The sequence below is a fragment of the Temnothorax curvispinosus genome, unplaced genomic scaffold (genome assembly GCF_003070985.1).
Source record: "Temnothorax curvispinosus isolate PA1 unplaced genomic scaffold, ASM307098v1 QBEX01013120.1, whole genome shotgun sequence".
In the NCBI taxonomy this organism is placed as follows: domain Eukaryota; kingdom Metazoa; phylum Arthropoda; class Insecta; order Hymenoptera; family Formicidae; genus Temnothorax; species Temnothorax curvispinosus.
This window is the reverse complement of record NW_020222900.1, coordinates 148917-170814: the sequence shown is the minus strand read 5'-3', so window position 1 is coordinate 170814 and position 21898 is coordinate 148917. Positions and strand designations below refer to the sequence as shown.

The 21898-nt window shown below is 38.2% G+C and overlaps 1 protein-coding gene across 1 annotated transcript; it reads right to left on the bottom strand.

Annotated features, from left to right (window-relative positions):
• Window positions 1–565: 565 nt before the first annotated feature.
• LOC112463184 (D-beta-hydroxybutyrate dehydrogenase, mitochondrial) lies at window positions 566–20198 on the bottom strand. Its single transcript, XM_025029385.1, has 6 exons — window positions 19902–20198; window positions 7972–8203; window positions 5702–5942; window positions 3211–3363; window positions 2621–2828; window positions 566–2081 (listed from the first exon to the last, which is right to left on the bottom strand). Exons 2-6 carry the CDS (start codon window positions 8176–8178, stop codon window positions 1925–1927), a joined length of 966 nt encoding a protein of 321 aa, XP_024885153.1. The 5' UTR covers window positions 8179–8203; window positions 19902–20198; the 3' UTR covers window positions 566–1924.
• Window positions 20199–21898: the final 1700 nt, after the last annotated feature.

The window sequence follows — 21898 nt, the reverse complement described above, 5'->3', positions numbered from 1 at the left end:
GATAATATGCAATTTGCATTATACTACCAGATGTGTATCGCGAACGGAATAATCACAACCGTGGAGCAGATTATAGAATTGGATGGCAGAATTAAACCTACAAAATATTATGTGGGATGTATTGTGTATAGTGTTTAATGAGAGAGAAGATATTTAAATTTAATGGATTGACATTTTCCGTGCTATAATGCTCAATTAGTTCCGAAATGTTTTCACATAAGGCATATACTCTTGTGCGTAATCAAAAAAATTTAATTGTTTGGAAAAAATTTTTAAATATATAAATGTTCAGGTATTTTCCGCGAAAACTATACGTATCGTTACGCTCGGATTTTGTTGGTACTTTATTTAGAAGTTACAGGCAATTGCCATTTAACGAAGTGAACCTAATTACAAGTTAAGCAACAGCTCTCACGTTTACCGGCTACACAATTTTCTTGTTGAAAGTGGTGGATTTTACGCTAAAAACATACGCTCTTATGCTAAACTAGTTATTTGTATATTAAAAATAAGACAAACGTGATTTACACATTTTGAATGTTTTGACTATTAATGAGACAACAAGTTGAAAATTGAGATACCGCCACAAGAGCCTATTTTATTTCCATATTATTTTATACATTACTTTAACGAACAATACATACAACACTATTATCGATGTTACACGTAATCGTAATAGGATATATTGCAAATTACTTTTTATTTTAACTTAATTCAATTACATTTGTATCTGTTAAAATCTTTTTAAAGAAAAATCTATTATTTTTATCTAAAATATATAGATCATCTAAAATAGATTTATTGACAAAAGCTTCACATTTTAATCATGCTTTATAAATTTCAAATAGCTTTCGTGAAAGGTTGACCTATATACAAATTATATAGAATATTCTATCGAGAACAAGACGACAGAATAACTTTTGTAGATTTGAAGAAAAATTAAACACTATTTTTATAATTTTAATTGTGATGTAGAGACATGTAAGAGAAAATATATTAATCTTTATTATTAAAACTTTATTTAAAAGCAAACTCATTGAAAACTCCGTTTGAAAAAAACTCAAAAAATAATAATCGTAAAGGACAAAGGATTATTCATCATGTTCTCGCTTTTCTCAAACTATGCAAATTACATATTTAAAATTCTTGTTGTATATTTTCAAATGTACGAAAGTTATTCAGGTATTTCATGTATTATAGATCTGATATTTACACATACGCAAATGTAGAAAATTCTTTTAACTTCGCATACACGTCCATCGGAACCTTTCAAGTGAAACATATTTTTCGTTTCAACCTCTTGAAATATACATTTCATGAAGTCACAACACAACCAAATATTTAAATATCGCAATCGAAGATAAATCTACCGGATTCCAATGTCCAATTTTAAAATATATTAATCCCTGTAATAGTTATTTTGGAGACAATTATTTTTACAACGTAAAACTACATTAGAATAATTTTATTTTCGAAGGAAAAAGAGATGAAAATACACTTATTAAGAGTAAGAGTTATCACGAATTTAATCTAGCGGCGATGAAAATTATCGGCTGTTTTATTAAATATCTCCTCGAATTGATACTGGAATTTGACAGCAAACACGATAGGTACAAAAATGAATGGACAATAAAGGTGAGAACTCATTATTGATGCCGCTCGAGACAAGCGCATGAAAAAATGACATCATTCACACGCAGGAAGTGTCGCCTACCGCGAAATCGAGAAAGAAATCCCGCATGCAATGCTTTAGGGCACGCGGGAATGACACGTCAACGCAAATGACACCGCGTGTACCATTATATTCCACGTCCCATTGTTCCCGTATACGTACCTACCGCGCGCGTATCGCATCAACTCGAAGAGTCTCACGATATTATTACGTCTCGCGATCTTTCGGTCCGTTTACGCGACGTGGACGGAATTATCGACAGAAGAGCCTCGGCTTGACGGACATATCGTAAACGCTTAGAGGACACGACGTCGTAATCGCAGGAATCAGAGCGTTCTGTATGGAATGAATCGATAGCGGAGCGGTCCACGTCCCTTCCGAGGCTGTTACACCAGACTCCACGTCGACCCTGCAAATAATTAAGCACTGTTCAATTAAGTCCATCATAAGCCGCCATGCATTGGCACAGAGGAAAGTTACGGATAAATTTTAAAGACTCTAAAATATTGACGCTCTTTCTCTCTCTTTCTCTCTGTTTCTTTCTCCCTAATATGCAGTGACCTAATTTAATCATTTAAATAATTAAATTTAATTCCATGGATAAAATTACATTTTTCTTTGCTCATCAAAATTAGATTAGTAACAGAAAACGATATCTTTTGTCATTCTTCTCATCATCACGCTTCTAAAAGTAAGTGATCGAAAAGCAATGATTCTGAAATACGGAATAATGGCTCAATTTCTAAAATTGGAATTTTGATATCGTTAACGAGAGAATTGTGTACGTGAGAGAGAAAGAAGAGAGGGGAGAGCATATTCTCGGCGAAAGAGAGCGAAACTGTGAAGCAGCTTGCAAAACTTTCGGGCGCGATGCCTGCAGCCGACTTAACATCTTTGTTAGCCCGCGGAAACAAGACATCGTAAACTGATAGTTGGGTAGCGTCTTACGTCTTGAGAACGGGCGATGCATAAAGAACGAAGGGATTTACGGGCGGCGGTTTGAGAAGTACGACGTCGACGCCCGATGAATGTAATTCGCTTTTTAACGCCTCCGCGGCACCTTCCACGGCTCTTCGGGACGCGCTGAACGCCACCAGCCCGGAGCCCGCTTTGCCACCGTAGCTCGTCTCGGAATCGCCCAAAAGAACGATGCGGCCTTAGGAATAGAAACATTTTCAATAAGCCGCTTAAAGAATGAAGATGGTTTTGCTATCGGTGAATAGTCTCCTTGCTACGTCGAGTGCTCTACTTCGATGCTATTGTGCATTGCCGCAGCTTTCAAAGGAGCAATTCACTTCTCCTCGAGAGAAGCGAGCAAATTTCTCATTAACTTACAATTAGACTGACGGAGAAATCTCTGCTCGATTATTTTCGTAGTGAAAGACTTTTCATTTTTATATTGATTGAAGCTGTAATGTTTTTGCCGCCCAAAAAGCAATTACCCTCTTTAAAACGAGATAAAAATAAATGTTAGTCTTTTATATAGCGGCAGACAATATTTACCTTAATCTTAGGATTTCGACAAGTATTCTACAAACCTCTCTTGATGCGCAAAAGTGGGATGAATACTCTGGCTGTTCTCAGTGGAGCAACCAAGTTATGACGCAACATGGACTCCCACATTGAGCTGGTTTGTTTTTCTATAACACCTGGTAAAACCAAGCCGCCCGTGTGCACGACTGCCCAGAGACCTGCAAATAAATAAAGTTCAACGCTTTAACGTACTCGAAGCGATCGTCTTCGCGGGTCGTTGCGCGGAAACGAGACAGATGGAAATTTATTTCGTCGAACTTCGCTCACGTTGATGAGAACGTCGTTATATATATTATATATAACGAGCGGAAGGCAATCGCGAGAAAATACCGCCCAAGATGGCTGCAATTGCGGTCCCCGGTGATATCGAGCATTTGAAATTGCATTTCTCCAATCGGAAGTATGACTTATAAAATGAAAGTGCGCCTTTCCGTTCGCTAGCCGCGCTAACTAAACAAATATATTCGGCGCTTCCATCTCATTTTTCGCGACGAAAAATATTTGTCTGACAGTTCGCGAGGTATAACGAATAGCAAAAATCTGCGAATATGACGTATGCGCTTATTTATTCTACGCGATGAAAGTATGTTATTTCCTCGTGTTTTCCCATTATGCAAACTTCCATTATGTGCGCAAGATATATTGCACGACAAATCTATGCGAATGCAAATACGCGTCTCGTAAAAATCTTATTGGAATCATGAAAAGAAAGTTGAAAGTGCATTAAAGTTTTGAATGATGTATTCGAGTATTTTACTTTTCTGTCTTTTTAAGCACTTTCCGCAAAAATCCTGGTATTTAATTCATGTATCTTCCCCGATCTCGTACACGTAATAGTTCTATTATACCAACATCTGGGTATCCATCCCCGATAAAGTCCCGGGGCACTTTATTGAACCTAACAAGCTGGTTGAATTATTATAGAAAACGGGCATGGATTCTATATCTAAAACATTATTCGTTCAATATCAAATTTTATTAAATTATTACGAGATGAATTACTTTGAGTTCACTGGTGCTTCTCGCGGTGATAACTAATAATATAACTAACGAAACCGTATATAAAAGTGAAATTGAATAAGTAGAAACTTTCAACTTATTTGTAGTTGAATTAAATATTCGAGAACATGCAATAACTGACGCTCGTTACAATTTGTATGAAAAATTATTTTATTTTTCTTGTGTTTGCTCAGTTATCACAATTAGTGCAGTTAATTAAAATTAAATGTGCGTCATGCAACACTGAAGTGAAATAGTAATTATGAGAAGTTTTTAAATGTTTTTAAATTAAAAGAAATACAGATTCAATGTTTTTTAGCGCAATTATGTGACCGATAAAATACATATTCAATTTATATATGGAAATAATGTTGGATTTTCTGATTAGTTATTTTTCGCATTATAATTTGCGATAAATTATAAAGCCAAAAAAGTGACTGTTTTTTTAAATAGCTACATATATATTAGGGTATTAGTAAAATAATATAAATTAGTAATGTGCATTATTAAATTGATGGAATTTCCCGCATTTGTATGTAAATACATTTCCTTTTGCGCAATCAGCAAATTGCAAACAGGGCGAAAAACCTTATAAAAACGAATAAGTTATTTCTTGTTTCAATGCATTGTTCATCTATATCAAGCGAAACTCTATTGAATTTTGCAACTAAGCGTTTTAGATGAAAGAGTAGAAGTTAATATTGAACAATGACTTTAATACTGACGCCAGAATGGCTTTAGCAGGTTAGTGCCGTAACGTCTCAAGGAAGTAATTATAAATTAAATCAAAATACAAAAAGACAGGGAAAGTGTAGCCGTTAAAAGCGTTATTTACGTGCACACTTTATGTACACACTTTATATGTACATACTTTCTACATAAGTTACGTGTGAAGATATCATTTACGTAATATATACGTGGTACAACATTGACCAACTACTTTTTTGCACGAAGATGTAATTAAAGCTTTTTTGAATTAGTAATACTGAAAAGACTTTTGCCTATTCGAAAATTCTCTTCTTATCTACCGCATTTAATGTACTGTAAACACGAATATATTGCCCAGTTTCTTCAGTACCGATAATAATTCATTCCGAGAAATGAAACGCAAATTAAAAATTCGCATACTGGTCTTGAAAGACTTGAATATTATACGACAGCTTCCATTTCCTCTGATCATACATTTTTTATAATGTTACTAAAACGAAAGTATGAAATCCATGCAAAAGGTTATTTCTGTCTCTTTCTCTTTTTCTTACTTTCTATATATATTAAATTGTATTTTTGTAAATAGTTACTAATTTGAGAAAGCTAATTATTTTTATTAATATCTCAATCTTGCGCACCGACGTCCATTTAATTTTCAGTTAAATTTTCTCTCAGGTTAGTTACTTCTAACTTTCTATTTACTTTACATTCGGTATTGCGGTCATCTCTCGGCCGGCTCGATTCAACGGTTAACCAAAGAAACCGGGCTAAATGAATAAAACATCTTGCCATCCTCGCCGGCCGGAAGTTTAGCCCGGACAGCGTCCAAACAAGCACGCAAACTGTCCTCCCTTGTCGGGTCCAATTCCAATGGCACAATTTGACCGCGGGCACGTGCGGCTTCCGGTTGCTGCGGACCACCATCGCTCGTACCATCGGGCTCGTCCTCTTTCTGCCGCTCCAGCTCGATCGCCTTCAAGATTTTGACCGACGGCGCGCCACCCGTTGGGTCCAGCAAACCCGCGAACACCTGTCGCGGAGGGAACATGACACGTTATACATTATGTTTTGAAAGACCACCGCTGCCGCAACCCCACATTCCACGTGTCACTCCGTTACACACCATATTGGCACCGCTTAATACCACGCGATACGCTTTGACGTTGATAGGTCATGTTAAATGACACATAGGCTCAATTGTGACTAATGAACCTCAAATAAGAGACAAAAAACTTGAAATTCTTCCTTCAGGCGCTACCTCTAATTACAGAAGAGATTTTGTAAGGGTTGGTTAAAATTTCAATTGTTAAATACCATTTTAATCGATTAAATTCAATCGTATTCTATTATATGTGAACGTAAATGTCATTTTTAGCTCTTGAATTATTATTTTGTTAGCAATATTAATATCGAAATCAGTCCTTAAAATTAATTTTCTTATTTTGTATATCTCCAAAAAACTTTGGCTTTTAATTAATCTTGTGTTTTAAGTTCTAAATTTTAAAATACCTTTCCATATAATCAGTATAATTTTGCTTTGAATTATTAAATGCTAAGGTCAATTAAAGCGGTTGAAGGTATTCATGTAAATCGATTGCGGTCCTTTGATGCATGCAGCTCTTGATGTACGAAAGGTAATAGGTAATCCAAAGCTTGAATATCAGAACGCACGGTACAATCGAACCGCAATTGGAATCCAAAGTACGCAAATGACCTATATCAATTTTGCCTTTGTACTACATGAAAATTCCGTTTAGTTCAATTAAAGTAGGGACATGCGAGTGACGTAAACTGATTGACTGCGAATTGCTAATTAACGAAACCGAACGAGATTTCGACGTTAAATACCAACCTAAATGTTAAAAGTTGAAAGGCGCAGCCATTAAGCGACAAAACTAACTTCAATGAATTTTAGAGAACCGATTACGTTAAATTATTGTATTAAACGACTTTTTCGAGTATATATTACGCACGGATCACGAGAGGGATGAAATTATTGCCCTGTTGGTTAAGAGGATCTTCTGAGAAGTAATAAATATAATATTGCTATTCGATTCGAACCCCTTTGGCGAAGACGTTCTCGCAAGATTAGCGTCCGAAGGACGCTTCTCCTGCAATCTGCAAGTTATTACCCAGATAAAATTTGACTTCGCCGAGTATTTATCTTTTTCGGTGGTAATCTTTGGCGGGGGCGACTCTTGAGTGGTGACACGATATACTCAACGGGACCGGCGGATACGTGAATACCTGTCGAGGAACTGTCGGCAGAACTGATTTAAGGGCTCACCGATGTTCCGCTCCCTTGACATGAGGAAACTAATTTGGAGCCCGGGCTCCGACAATCTGAAATATGTTGCACGCTCGAAGGGATAATGGGGGATTCTGACGTAAGGCCGCGGGGATATTGCGTTTCAACGGTTGTCGTCGCGTTGCACGGCACACCGGCTCAACTTTAGTCGTTTAGATTCGCGAAACCGCGGAAAGAGTGGACGTGCAAAGGATCCGACGTCTATCCGGTTTAAGCCGGCGTGCCCGAAACTAGCTGACAGCCACTCTCGCGAAGCTACTCCATCTCGCGTGTATAATAAAAGAAAAAGTAAAGATGACAAATATGAATGTTCTTCTCGGAATACAGCACGGCTTCCCGCTACAAATTCGAGATTTATGCAATTACAGAGCTGACTAGGAGACAGTCCGAATAATCGCTTTGACCCAATTCCGGCGCATAATCATGGATCGCAAGAAAGGGAGAAACGAGTCATATTTGATACGCCGCGGCCGTGCGGTAACGCAAGACTTTGTCGGCGTTTGTTTATGCGCGTTTCCGATAATCATCGGCTTGCAAAAAGTTCAGCGCAGTTCCCACGTAATAAATCCGGCGAGCCGTTACTTCGCGTAGCCGGCGCAGCCTTCGGGGCATTCGCATAAGCGCGGTTCTCAATTTTGAATATTCACCGAGCCGCGGAGGGAATATCGGCGACTGGCAGCGTAACGGAGGCGAATGTACGGTGAAGTTTATGCCGCCGTTAATTTATGGCGGTACACGCGGCCGTTATTACCTTGTAGCCGGCTTCGTAGAGTGCAAGGGCGATCTGCAAGCCTACGCATGTATCACAGCTGGTAACGAGTACATGACGTCTGTTACGCGACTCGTATTCGTCGGCTGCATTCCTGGACTGTCGCATCAAGTAAGCCAGTAGGGCTGCGACTATCGAACACAGAGCCAATATCTGCAGGGCCAGAATGGCCCCGGTTTCGACATCCATTGTGACAGATTGGCGCGACGGAACTCTGCAAAAATGAAAGAGATAGTCGTTAATATCGTAGAATAACGAATTTATTTTTTATCTAGTCTCAGAACATCAACAAGAAATGTTTAGTGAGCAGGCTATTGCACTTAACATTTTTCTTTAATAAGTCTAAAAATCGCGAAGACGATTATTGTATGTATTTTTAATGGTATTATATATATTTCATAAATTCAATTTTATCGAAATTTAATAACTTAAATTATCAAAATATGATATTTTAACAATTTGAATTACCAGGATACGATTATGGTTACCCAGAGAATTAATAAATGTTCTCTAATAAGTTGAAAATTTTTCATTTACGTTTATAAAATAAAAGATAGGAAAATATTATTATATATAATTTTAAACATCAAACTGAAATAAAATTAAAATAAAAAAATCAGTACTTCCAGTTATTTTTTGTTAAAAATGACGGTCTGAATTTCAGAATTGTTGCATCTAAAATCCGTTAGAAATTCCGCAAGAGTTTAAATATAGAAACGCTCGAAACAACTCATGAAAAATTGAGTTTTTGTTTTAACAAGTAAAGGCTCTCTCGGCAGACAGAAGAGTCGAGGAGAGTCCGAGAAGTGCAGCCGAAGGAATTGGTTCCTTCGGTGAAAAGTGAACGGCGGGGCGGGGTTCGGTTTTGCTGGGGAGAATCACTTGCCTTTCTAAACCGTATCTAGGCTCGACCGTACGTACAAGTCGACTGCCGATTTTCCGCGATCGTCGCGGAATCGCATACCACAGGGATCGAGGGACGGGGAGAACTCCTTCGCAGCCGCGTTAGACGTACGCGACAGAATTTCGACGATCGCTGAAAATCGCGCGAGCGCGTTTCGTTCTCCTCGCTCGGCTGACTTGATAGCGGCGGAACCGTGTACCGCTAATGTGCCGAATCGATTAAACCCACCCAGACTCGTATTTCACCAGTCGTACGGAGGGACATTTCTCCGACGGTGCGAAATGTTTCTTCGCGAGGCGTATATACGCTTTCTCGCCGGTCGATATCTATACGGCGCAATGGCACATCGAGCATCGCGGTGACTCGCACCGTGAATCGAAGGATTAATGCGGGCGAATAATATAACGTCGGTGAAACGTGCGCATCGATCGTGTAACTCGAGAGACGCCTGCGATGCGTAGTCCGTGTACGAATTTCTCTCTCGGAGAGCGAGATATTTCCTTTCTCTTTCTCTTCTCCTTCTCCTCTCCCTCTCTCGCGGTATGTAAATGTCAGCTCGTACACGCGGAATGGTAGATGCATTCCTCGAAGAGCATTGTCCGATGCATATCAGACATAAATATATGTATACGCTAAAAGAGATACGCCGCGCCGCGCCGGGACGTGAAACCGATGTTTGCCTCGCATATTGCACGGTAGCATCCTCAAGGAGCTTTCTCGCAAGCGTTTCCGCATTTCTGATATTTCCAAAGTCCCCTCCGGCGAAATGAAACGAAACGTTGTTATTTATGTTTCATTTGTTCGCGTTTTAACGTTGTTTGACGAAAGGTAACGCGAGGAAAGCAGAGGATATTTTATGATGTTTCTATACAAGTCCTTTGCTCACGAGGCAACATTTTCATTGATAACGAGTGCTTTGAATTAACGTATGCATCGTTTGTAAAAGAATATCTTTTATGATGACTGGGGGAAACTCGTGCCCCTCGCAGAAATTGAAGATTACGTATAACGCAGGTGTCTTTATGCTGTCATTCTCAAATGTCATCCGCACAAACAGGATAACGGAGATTCGCGAAGAACGAATGCGCACAATAGAAAGCGTCGTAACTTTACATTACAAGAACGTCAGCTTGGCACTTGGAAGACGTGCGCGCGCGCAAGAACCATCCGGTTTCTTGCGATACTTTCTTCCGATCGCGCGAGTCGACCGACGCGCGCAATTTTCTCTGTATCCGTCACGCGTCGAGAGCCCCGACGCGATTCGTAACTCGGTGAAAAATAGTCGGAAGTGACAGCACACTCGCCGCGCGGCCACGTGAATCAGTGCCGCTCCGCTGTCTCTCGATAACGGATCTCGATCGCGGGGCGAGATTTTCATCGGTCATAACGAATCACCTGGCGAAGGACTGCGCGTGATGAATTAGCGCTTGTCACACGGTGGGCGACGAACGGAGAGCGGCAACGCTAAAATTAATACGTTTTAGCAGCGGACACGCGGAATCTGTGACATTTACGATCGCACGAACACACGTGCATCTGCGGCCACGTGCACGTTTAATCAATGTGTACGTCTGCAATATGTATACCTACGTGTTACACGGCACATTTCTCTCTCCCTCTTGGGTCTTGGTTATCACGGTCAACTTTCTCTGTATTCAAGCGACAGATAAGCGACGATAAAGAACGTCGCACTTGCGACGGTAAATCGGGCTTATTATCTTTCATCGAAAATATGTGTATGACTAACTCTGACTCAACTTCGCTGTTTCATGACTCTAGTTCTTGCATTTATGACTCGCACGCGAGATGCTTTATTTGTTGATGATTATCACAATCGTCAAGAATTTATTACTTCGCTATTTAATAGAAACTTTATATCTTTTTGTATCTCGTTATATCAGTTTTGGAAAAAAGAAGAACACAGTTATGTTATGAATATATGTTTGCGGGTTAGTTTTTTCAAGGCTGAATTAGAAAAGAGTATTATAGATAAGTGTTAAGTAATAGCCTTGTATCCATTCGCGTGAGACATTCTCACGTAATTATTTCGTTAATCATTTCTCGTCTTGGAACTGGATATATGGCATGTCTGAATATAGGTGTGACATTTGTCCCTCTATTCCCTAGACGGGAATTACGTTGATTATTCTAATTGCAAGGTACAGGAGTAATTCAATAAGGAGCCGTTATGGCATAATGGTCATCAAATTAAACTTTATATTAAGGAGAACACATACATTTCTCGAATATACATAAGAAGATAAGCATTTTGTCTAACAGTATTAACGAATAATTACATTTTGCGTATTGACCTTTGAATATTAACATAATACAAAATTACATAGATATTCGCATTTTTAATTTAGTAGCGCAATATGTGCGTGATATTTCTTCTAGAATAAATTTCACAGTAATCAGTATCTTGCCGTATTAAATGTGAAGAACTTTTCTATCGTTTTAACTTATATAATTCAAACTTCTTCATCCAGAAACAGCAATTTTTTATCGTGTCTTAATTGCAATACTTTTCTAACTCTTCTTCATAAGGATATCAGAAAGAAGAGAAAAAAATATATCGTTATTCACTTGGAAAAAAAATTAATGAATAATGTTTAAATGTTTAAATAAAAAAAAATATCATAAAACTTTCGTATTACTTATTTAGCTTTCGCATTCGCAGAATTTACATTCCTGTCGAGGCTATTGCCTGCGCCGAATGAAACAACTGTACCTATGTTTAATTATATAAAATAATCGATAATTGTTTGAATTTAACAATGAAATACTTTTTGCGAAATTGGCCTTTATTCTCTCGAAAATGCAGACAAGGAAATAATATTTTGATAGTAATAGATAGTAAATTGACGACAAGACGATATTAGCTTATTGTTATTTTATTGCTGTTTATCTCGAAATTTGGATTTGCAATTATAGACGCGAAAGGAGGATATTGACTTGTGCCACGCGGATAGAGGCAACTGCATATTGCAACGCCATGCTAATAAGCGGCTATGTCATCTCAATTAATCGCCCAACGCCTTGCCCGCCGTGGAGACGTGTGCCGGTTGGAATGTTGGAAGTTACAACGGGTATACGCGAGGTGGGATGGGTCTGGGAGGATAGGAGGATACAAGGCTTCCCACGGGGACAGTATATGCGCAACTACCCGCAGTTAGAAACCTGCAGTTAGAAACCCGCAGTTAGAACGATCGAGGTCTCTTCGTATATCGCTAACACGCGTGTGTTACACACGAACTATAGAACGACCGAGCTAGGACACGATGCCGCACGTTTATCGCACAGCTGCCGCGGCACGTTCGCTCGATAAAAATAAGTGGCCGCGCGCATTCATCAAGCGGATTATTACGCGGAGATAATCACCGCATTCCTTCGGCAGTGCCGACTTTCTTCTCGCATACAGACGAACGTTGCGCGACATGCAACGGTGCGAGTTCTCGATTTTGTTGAAGCAAATTAAAGCTTCTCGAAGCGCGCGTTCAACGCTTCGGAACAGCTTTGAACGCGCAATTAACGCACGTTAATTATGTAACCCTTCTAAACGCCGGAATTTCCTCCTGAAGATTTGTTCGAGTTAAATTAATCAACAGATCGAGCTAAGGAGAACTTTAAGCGATAAGCTTAAATTGGAAAATAGCCTATCTAAAATCTCATTTTGAATGACTTATAAGATTTTAGTCAAATTTTAGAATAAAATTTATTTTATCTTTTTATATGCTATGCATATGTGTTCTATTAATATATATTTTATATATTTATGCATTCTTTAAGTGTGTTTTGTATTATAAAATTATAAATAAAATTCTCTAGGGTAAACTCGGGTAAGATAGAGAAAAAATGGCCAACCCATGTTTATTCGATGTTTCATGGCGAGCTAGATTGAAAGAACATAAGTTAGTCGTCTTTTCTCTTGGCCATCTTACCTAATTTTACCCTATCACAAATTGTGAATTCCTACACGAATTCGATCGTTTTAAATGGACTGAAGAATACGGCAATCAATTTCGCGGTAAACAAACTCTAGCGAATTTATTTTAAAAGTTTAACGAAATGTCAAACGGTACTAAGTTTGCATTTACAGATTTTTTCCAGACTGCGAGTTGATAACTCTAGAAATCTCCTTATTTGTATGTTTGGTACTTCAATTTCTCTAGAAAGTCATTACTCTAAGACACTCGTACCGGGGCACGTATCGGGAAATCAAAGCGATATTACGTTCGAGTACGTTCTGTACTGTTGCATCAGTGATTACCGTTCGGTAATTAATGCGACTTGATACCTAATTACTCTCGATCGCATCGTCAATCATCGACTCGCTCGGCTGTGCATCTCTGCGCGGTGCAGTTAACGATCGGTAGGAGGAGTTAAATCGCGATTTTGCCTGTGGGTAACGAAGCATTTTAGGAAGTGCAATCTTCGGCCAAGCTCTCTGTGACTAATGTATGCCAAATAATTATCCACGCCGGCGTGTTCGTCCTGCCACGGAGTTAACAGACTTTTTCTTCGAATTCCGCGTGTTGAAATAACGGCGGGAAAACACCATCCTGAAATGCTCCTAGATTATAGATCCCTTTCTGAAAAAGCTTCAAAACGAAGCAAAAAAAAGTTGAAAAAATGATTTTTTTTCACTGTGTAGCCTATATTTCGAAAAAAATCTCTTCCCCGCAAATGTGACATCTGTTATAGTTCACAAATAAAATGGAAAATATAAAGGAATTTAGCTTTAGAATAAAGAGAGAAAGTAATTACTGAAATCAAATTCTTTAATCAAGTCTAAATAGATTTGCAGAATTATAATTTAAAGCGCATGTATTATACAGAAATACAATATATATATTAAAAATTTAAATGTCGATTGATTATTTTCTTGTTTTCCGATATTTTCCGAAAATTTAGTCTCTAAATTGATTAAAAAAAAAAAAAAGGATTGTGGTTACAACAATAGTTCTGTGATTTTCCGATAAATTGGACATATAACAAAGTTTCACATTGTATCTATGTATGTTGCTAATTCCACAACCGCATAAAAAGCTGAATAATTATATTTATCAAGTTAGTGAGATTAAGACTACATTATGCAGAATTTTTTATTATTTGTACAATACATCATTAATGGTCTACACCGTTAATGTGCACTAGCATCGAACATGCAAAAAACGAGACCGAAACTTAACGGGACATGAGCGACTAACCGTAATGTTGCGAACAAACGTTTTATAATATCAGATCGGATGAGGATTTTTTATCACTGTTTGACTTTTTTACTTTTCACAGAAAAATAAGTCACTATTTAAAGTTCTTGTACCTTTAATTAAATTATTGACAGAGTTATCTGCTGTCGTATTCATGAAAATTTGTCGGGAGCGAACCGTTCGTATGCGAATATCTACGTGGTTTTCCGCGTTGAGGACGCTTCGGTTAACGGCTCCGGGCGCTTGACCGCTCTTCTCCTTTCTCCGTAATCGTCAGAATGATTTCCTCGAGGCTTCTGTTTACAGGTGCGCGGGCGTACAGCGTGTAATCCGTGGTTTACGTGTTGGCTGTGCGCCTGTGTACGTGTTATGCACGGCTGTGTGCGTATATCATTCCTGGATAACGAAGCAACGGTACTTGCAGTTGACCGCGGGCGGCCAACACGACTGTGTGTAAAAGGCAAATATAGTGTTGGCCCATGTGTGCGCGGTCCAATATTTGCATGACAATTTGGACGTAACGCGCGACGCTCATCTTACACACCTACTTCTGATAGAAGGCGAGTCACATGGGCACCACAATGAATTAATCCCAGCGCGCGTTTTAAATCTTCAATCTATCAAAATTAATCCTTGACGAGAAAACAATTAGTATTTTATTGAGGAATTCACGAACTCGTGTCCTGACGCGTGTTCGCAATAACGCGTTTTCATATTCCGTATTTTTTTAACCATATTTTTGACATTGGTTTGTCCTGTTGCGTACATGCGGTGAGGATTTTATTTCTATTCGTACGCCGACAATCACATTAATGAATACGATATAATTCTATTATGCGTTTCGAAAGCGCGTGCGTGTCCGATTTTACCGGACTTTTACATTTCGCAGCTGCTAGAAAATCCGTAATACACATCACATATCGTAGCGATAACGTAGAATTGAAATAAAATAATTTTAAAATAAGCAAGCAGGGATCCCATGTATTTATGGTTCAGTGCTAATTAAAAAAATGGTATAAATGCTATCGCATCGGCGTAAAATGTTAGTTGCAAATCATCCTTCCTCGTTTCAATGTACGCAATGTGCCAAACTAGCTCTTGAAATATGAAGGAAAGGAATGTAAAGTGTAATCGTTACTCAAATTGCTAATTAATAAGTACTTATACTTGTGAGTAATTAATATGTCCATTAAAAAATCTCACATAATTTTTACAACGTGAATATTTTTACCATTGTTTACTTCTGACAAATGTATCGTAATAAAATATATCCATGTGTAATGATGGTAAATATTACATACGGAAGTATAATATAATGATTCCGTATAAGCTGGCTGAGGTATCTGCTTAAGGTATCTGAGTTGCGTGAAGCTACCTGAGCTGCGCGAAGCTACCTGAGCGATTTACTTGTGAAAGTATCGGCGCGTTCGTTTTGCTGCATTCTTATTACACTCTACCGCATTCATGACTTCCTGCAGCACAAACGGCAATCCGCATAATAGCACCATCGGTCTCGCATATCTCATTTTACATCCCAAGAAATTATAGCACGCTAGCGATCTAACGTATAATATAGAATATGACTGACGTATCCGATGATGATCCTCACAATTGTGATGGTGCAAGTAATAAGGCTCGTACTTTCTAAAAAAGGTGGATCCGTAAATAACATTAAAAATAAACAAAATTGTTTGGTTCGAGAGAGTACTTGGTAACTTTAGAAACTTAAGTTTTGTATTAATATTATAGATGTATGATGTCGATAAGATTATGATGATGAATATTTAACAAAATAAGAAATATTAACAAATTATACTTAAATTTAGAAAAAAGTATATTAAAATTTAAAAATATTGAACAAAAATATGATAAATTTTACAAATTGTCTTGTTTGGAGTTCTGAATAATTTTTTTATTTTAATTTGAGATCGTGCATTAAGTATTTTTATCGAAATGGAACGCGACGAATCTCAGATAATATATTATGTAGGATTTTAGACACAAGTAAAACCTAATGAGCGGAAAGGGAAAACTATGTGCGAGCGACTTCGGCTTCTGCGGGTGCAAAAATTTCCACGGACGTAATTAAACGACTCGGGTGGGCAGAGAGCGGGCGTGCGTGGAGTACTAATTGCATTCGTTAGAGCAGCCGACTGCGATCGCATAAATAAGTCTCGGGTGCGGTTTTATCGGGATTGCGCGATGACAGACTTGGTTTTATGGTTTTCGTTATTACGTTGTAGGAACCACATAACTATGTCTCTGTTTTTCTGTGCCCGGCCGAATATGAGCCGCGACGTGGCACGACGTGAAACGCTTAGAAAGTTTAAGCTAAGCACTTTTCCCGCCGCGTGAGCTGAAAGGCTGAGAACGTTGCGCTCGTCCAGGAATGCGTATCGACGAGGCCTACCGCGCGCCGTTGCGGCCGTTGTTCGCGCGGTCGCCGACATTGCGATTCGCCGGACCCGATATTCCGCGCGCTTACTTTCGCGACTGTTGACGAGGAAGTGCGCTCATCCGGATAATATCGGCGCGCTTGCGGACCGCGAGGAAATCAGAGTTTTCCTCTTTGATCCGCTTCTCGAAATTAGACGGCGACTCACTCGCTGAATTATAAGACGAAGAAAAAAGAACTATTTGTTTGCAATGAGCACTGATGAAGTTGATCAGGCTTTATGAAGTAAGAACAAATTTTGAATTGAATCTCTTTGACGATGCTTTTCATCATCTTTACTTAGCGAAAATACGGAAAATTTGAATGAAAAACGATGCCGACAGGGAAAATTTGAATGGGAAACGACGTTGTCGGCGAAAATCCGAATGAAAAGGGGCGTTGTCCTTTCGGAATTAGTTCGTCTACCGCGAAGGTTCAATTATAGGGATGCTGTTGAACGTGAAACATTATGCAGACTAATGTAGCGCGATAAATCACTTAATTGAAATCACAATACTACTAGTGGTTAATTTATGGTTCGAGAGAACCAAGTGCGCTCTCTCTCTCTCTCTCTCTCTCTCTCTCTCTCTAATGGCTGACTTTCTTAAGTTACACCGGTTTACCGGCGAGATATTTAGTCGACATGGCAATTATTTCTGTCGACCTGATTTCGAAGTTTGTAGTGGGTGCTAGATAGCTATCAATTTCACTGTAATAAGATATAATTTCCGTGCAAAGCGGAGCTTTACATCAATGTGTCCTACTACAACGTTACGATTTTGTTTTTGTTTTCACTGTTACATGAATATGCCAGTTAATTACACACAATTCTGAAATCTGATCCACGCATCGATGCACAGCACCTTGTAATATAAGCGACCTGCCCACGTCGCGTCGTAAATAGAATATGACGAAGTGGCATCTGCCTAAAAAAAAAGTTAAAGGCCGCTTTTCGCTCATAAGCAATTCTTAATTATCATTGCCACAAAGGGATTTCACTTTAACGCAATGCGAATCAAATTACGAATAGTTTTAATCAAAACAATCTGGTCCGCCTCGAGAAAATGTATATTTTATTTTCATAGACATGTAGGTTCTTCTTTGAGCTTGAATAAAATATTTGTGAGTTGAATGTAAAGTGACAATTTAATGATATTTGCAAATTGATACTCGCGCATACAATTATTCTGCAGAGATATGAAAATATCCTATTTAATTATTTTGAGGTCGATTAAGATATCTTCAATGAAAAGCGCTGTCCGACTGGCGTAAATGCCACTCCCACGATCTCTCGAGACGAGGAGAGAAACCGATCCTGTCTCGTTTCGCAGCATTTAGAAATCTCGTCGTTATCGGCCACTTCTAGCAAAACGAGTGTCCGGGAGATCGGAGAGATTATAGGCCGCCCACAATATGACAACGATACTGACGACGACGGCGCGTCGCACGTTCGCGGACAGTGAAGATGATCAGAGAGAGCAGTTTAATTACTCGGCCGCGGCGTTAACGATCGTAATAGTGGCGCGAGTGAAAATTAAATCGCTAGTTAAGTAGAGCACAGAGCGAAGCCGAATGCTTGGCAAAATTGCACGCGGCGCAATCCCGGAATTAGGCGTGGATGTTGCGCCGCGAGATCCGCCATTCGCCCCCGCAATCCTTTCGACTTAATTAAGACTTGATTGCGCCGTAAGGACCGTCTAAGCGACGATTAGAATTTATTGTTCGACGATTTCACGTCGGTACTCTCCGCGAGCGCGGCCTTCGTTCCTACAAACGCAACACGACGCAGAAGCATTATTCGTGACGCGGATAATCGATCGAAGATCCCGGAAATGGTGTCGTTCGCGATGACACGGTCCGCTAGTGGCGATAATCGAAGCTTCTAAAGCGGAAACAGCGAGCCTCGCCCTGCCCGAAGAATCCAGACAAAGGAATCGCTCATGCAAATGGCTTCAGCCCTGACATTTCGTTCGTGAGGTTTTCCTCACTTCTCGAGAGCTGAGAAACTCGCGAAACGCATTTCGCAAATAAAAACTCGCGGTGAATTTCTAAACATAGCGAGACCAAATGACTTCGTCGATTTCAGGAATGTCAAAAATCAATTTGAACGGTAAATTTTAAACGATGGATATCGGTTATCGGCTCTAAAATAAACTTCTACGTGTCTCACTGGCTGTTAACGTAATTTATTCTCAGTGATTGAAACTCGATAATTATATAAATTCTATATCTGACAGTAAATTGCTAAAAATAGCTAAATATAGCAATTCCGATGGTTTTAAATTTATCAAAAAACAGTTTGAAAATAAAACTCAAAATGACATATATATTATATATATATATATATATATTTCAGCGCAATAACACTAAAATAATCTTCCGCTCCTTACTAAATTTTAATGTTTTTTAAAAACAATTTTTTCTAAATTGTTTAAACTTTAAATTGCAATTTGTTCCAATTTTTCGAATGTTGATGGTCATTTAAGCAATTTCTCTGTGACTACTTCTTGGCACATAAATCACGAAATTAGAGCATTCGTAATCCGTTTAATGGCTATTTTCTACGATGACGAGGAGCTGGCATCACGCAGAAACGAGTGATCTCGATTCTAAACTTAATATGAATGTGAAGGCAATTTAAATAATTGAAGTTTGAATAGATTATAGATAATAATGTTCGTGAATTGATTTCTTAAAATTTATTAATAATTCTATTACAATAATATCAAATCAATAAGGATATTGCGATAGAATATATTATTAGATATTTTTAATTGTTGAATTTAATGTCATAATAAGATTATCATGATGAAATTGAATTAATTTAATTAATGTTAAATATTATTATTAAAAATTATTAGATATTATTTAAATATTAGTAGACGTCAATTTGTTTTTACCTGCACACACATGAATAATTTAATCCATACCAAATAATGGAAATAGAGAATACTTAAAAATTTTTGATAAATATATTTTATTTAATTTATTTATTTTATATAATAACATTATTTAATTAAAATACTTTTTAAAACAATAAAAAACATGTCTTCTCTGTCACAGCATGTTATTGCAAACAGCACGTAAATGCGAAAAGTTTCGCTGTAATGCCATTGACATGTTTACCAATATATATTTTCAATACGTTTTGCCGCAAACATAACGTCGGAACTGAGCGCTCTTCCGCAAAAAAAAAAAATAACATGTCTAAACTGTAAATTTCAGTTAGAGAACCGACGCCTCGACGTTTGAAATATTGAACAGCCGAGCGAGGTCCTATTCAACGGTTAAGGATGGATCTCCGACAGAAGTGACCGTCGATTTCGCAGGTAGACGGACAGGTAGAAATGCGCGCATAACTCACCAGAATTTTATGTACGGTTCGCCGGTGGGGCCTCCGGGCCGGGGCTCTGCGACTCTACGATAGTCCACGATAGGCAAAACGATCGTGTCCGTTTTCGTGGCGAAATTCTGTGTTACTGAAAGCGACCGGGACGGTGCTGCGAAACGTCGGCTTTACGACCGGTCGAAAGTATCGGCGAGCGGCGGGCAAGCCGCACCACGGTTTCTACAACACAACTGGCTTTCGAGAATTCCCGCTTGGAATGCCTACGAGGAGGAACGGTATATGCGATACTCGGCCGTGCCTACCTCGACGGAATGGAAAAGGCACGGCGAGGAGGCATCTTCGTGCCTCCACCGCCGCTCCTACGGTCACGTGCGCGCCTCTCATGTATCGCACCGTAATAATTGAGAGGCATGGGCATCGATTGTCATGGGCACATACTTGAAATTGGACATGGGCACATACTTGACAGTTATTACATGACGATTCTTTAGAACTATCCTGAAATAAAATCGATAGAAAACGTTAAGCAGAGTCAAAATTTATAACAATTTATATAATTTGAACAGTTGGGTGCGTCACGTTAAATAACAAGTATGTGAAAATTATTGTACATTACCTGTGGTTTATACGGTGTAATAGAATTCCCGTCGTAGTGAATACTTTACAGTTTGACGCTTTAAATAAACACGCGCTGCGTCGCACGAGGAGAGGATCGTACAAAGAAATGTAAGGTGTTCGATTCTTTTTTTTTTAGGAAAGGAAAAAGTAAAAGACAATTAGAATTATTTATTTACTGCAATTTATATTTTTAATTGTTAAGAAAAATAAGTTTGTCAAACATTAATTCAGTGTTTTATACAAAAACGCTGAATTAATACACACAGATGGTCAACGCACAAATTAACTCTTGAGTGCGCGGCTTTGCATATATGCAAAGCGACTTTTCGATGCTCCGTGTACTCTTATGCAGTTCGTGTACTCTCCCTTATGAACTAAAAACGCTCGACTTTGCACATCTGTAAAGGGCTTCTCTGGCCCTTTTCTTTCCCATCTGTAAACGGTTCAAATTAGTAAAGAAAAATTTTTTAAATATTTTTTTAGGATTCCTTAAGCAGTCATTATTTATTTAACAAATACTTAGGATGCTATAAGAAATTACGTATTGAAGGGTTAAAAGCTTGCAGCAGAATATTGCAAAATCATTAAATACAGCGGTATCGCCTCTGGCATTCGTGATGGTTTTGTAACTTCGCATTGAACAGTTATGTAAAGTAAGCGATTGAGCTCCGAAGAGTAAATAGGTGTGGAATATGTTCTTCCATACTACGCACTTTTAAGTGGATTCTTCGAACGTTAGTCATTACGTACCATTTATTATTCGCACGCTGTGAAGGCCGTAAAAAAAATTTATATTCGTCATATTATTTACATTCAGAAGTCGATATTCTTATATTTAAGTAAAATATATTATATCAATAATTATAATATTGTATAACAACTATTATTAATTATTATTTATATTTTGCTGGTTAAATAAATTTCATGATCGAGTAGCGTTAAGCAATTTAAAGAACAGATGAATGTCTATGTAATCTCTTATTACGCTAAAATATAATAATATAAAGTATATAATATATAAAGTATAAAAATAAATACTTAAAACATGTAATATGTATTACATTCTTATAAAAGAATATAATTCTTAAATTTAAATATAAAGAAATGCATAAATCGATGCCTACGAACCGATAAAGTTTATTACATCAGAAATACGATCTTAGACACGTAATACGATCTAATCTATTCATAGCGCGCTTCACTTGACTGTGAGAAGTAATTATCATTTCGCAGACGATGTGTAACACAGTTACATAAATGGTGGGAAACGTGCCCACGGAATTGCACAGACGTAAACAATTGCACAGATTCTTTTCATGAAGAAGCTATCATTAAGTTTGCTGGCATGCAGCGATGACATAATACAAATCCAAATATACATTATTTGTTCTGAA

Bases quoted from the DNA above. Each gene is read 5' to 3' on its own strand.
- LOC112463184 (XM_025029385.1), bottom strand. From the start codon at position 8,178: ATGGATGTCGAAACCGGGGCCATTCTGGCCCTGCAGATATTGGCTCTG. The intron at 5,943-7,971 runs GTAATAACGGCC...CCTCCGCGACAG, and splicing joins TCTACGAAGCCGGCTACAAG to GTGTTCGCGGGTTTGCTGGA. The intron at 2,829-3,210 runs GTTTGTAGAATA...TCTATTCCTAAG, and splicing joins ACTTTTGCGCATCAAGAGAG to GCCGCATCGTTCTTTTGGGC.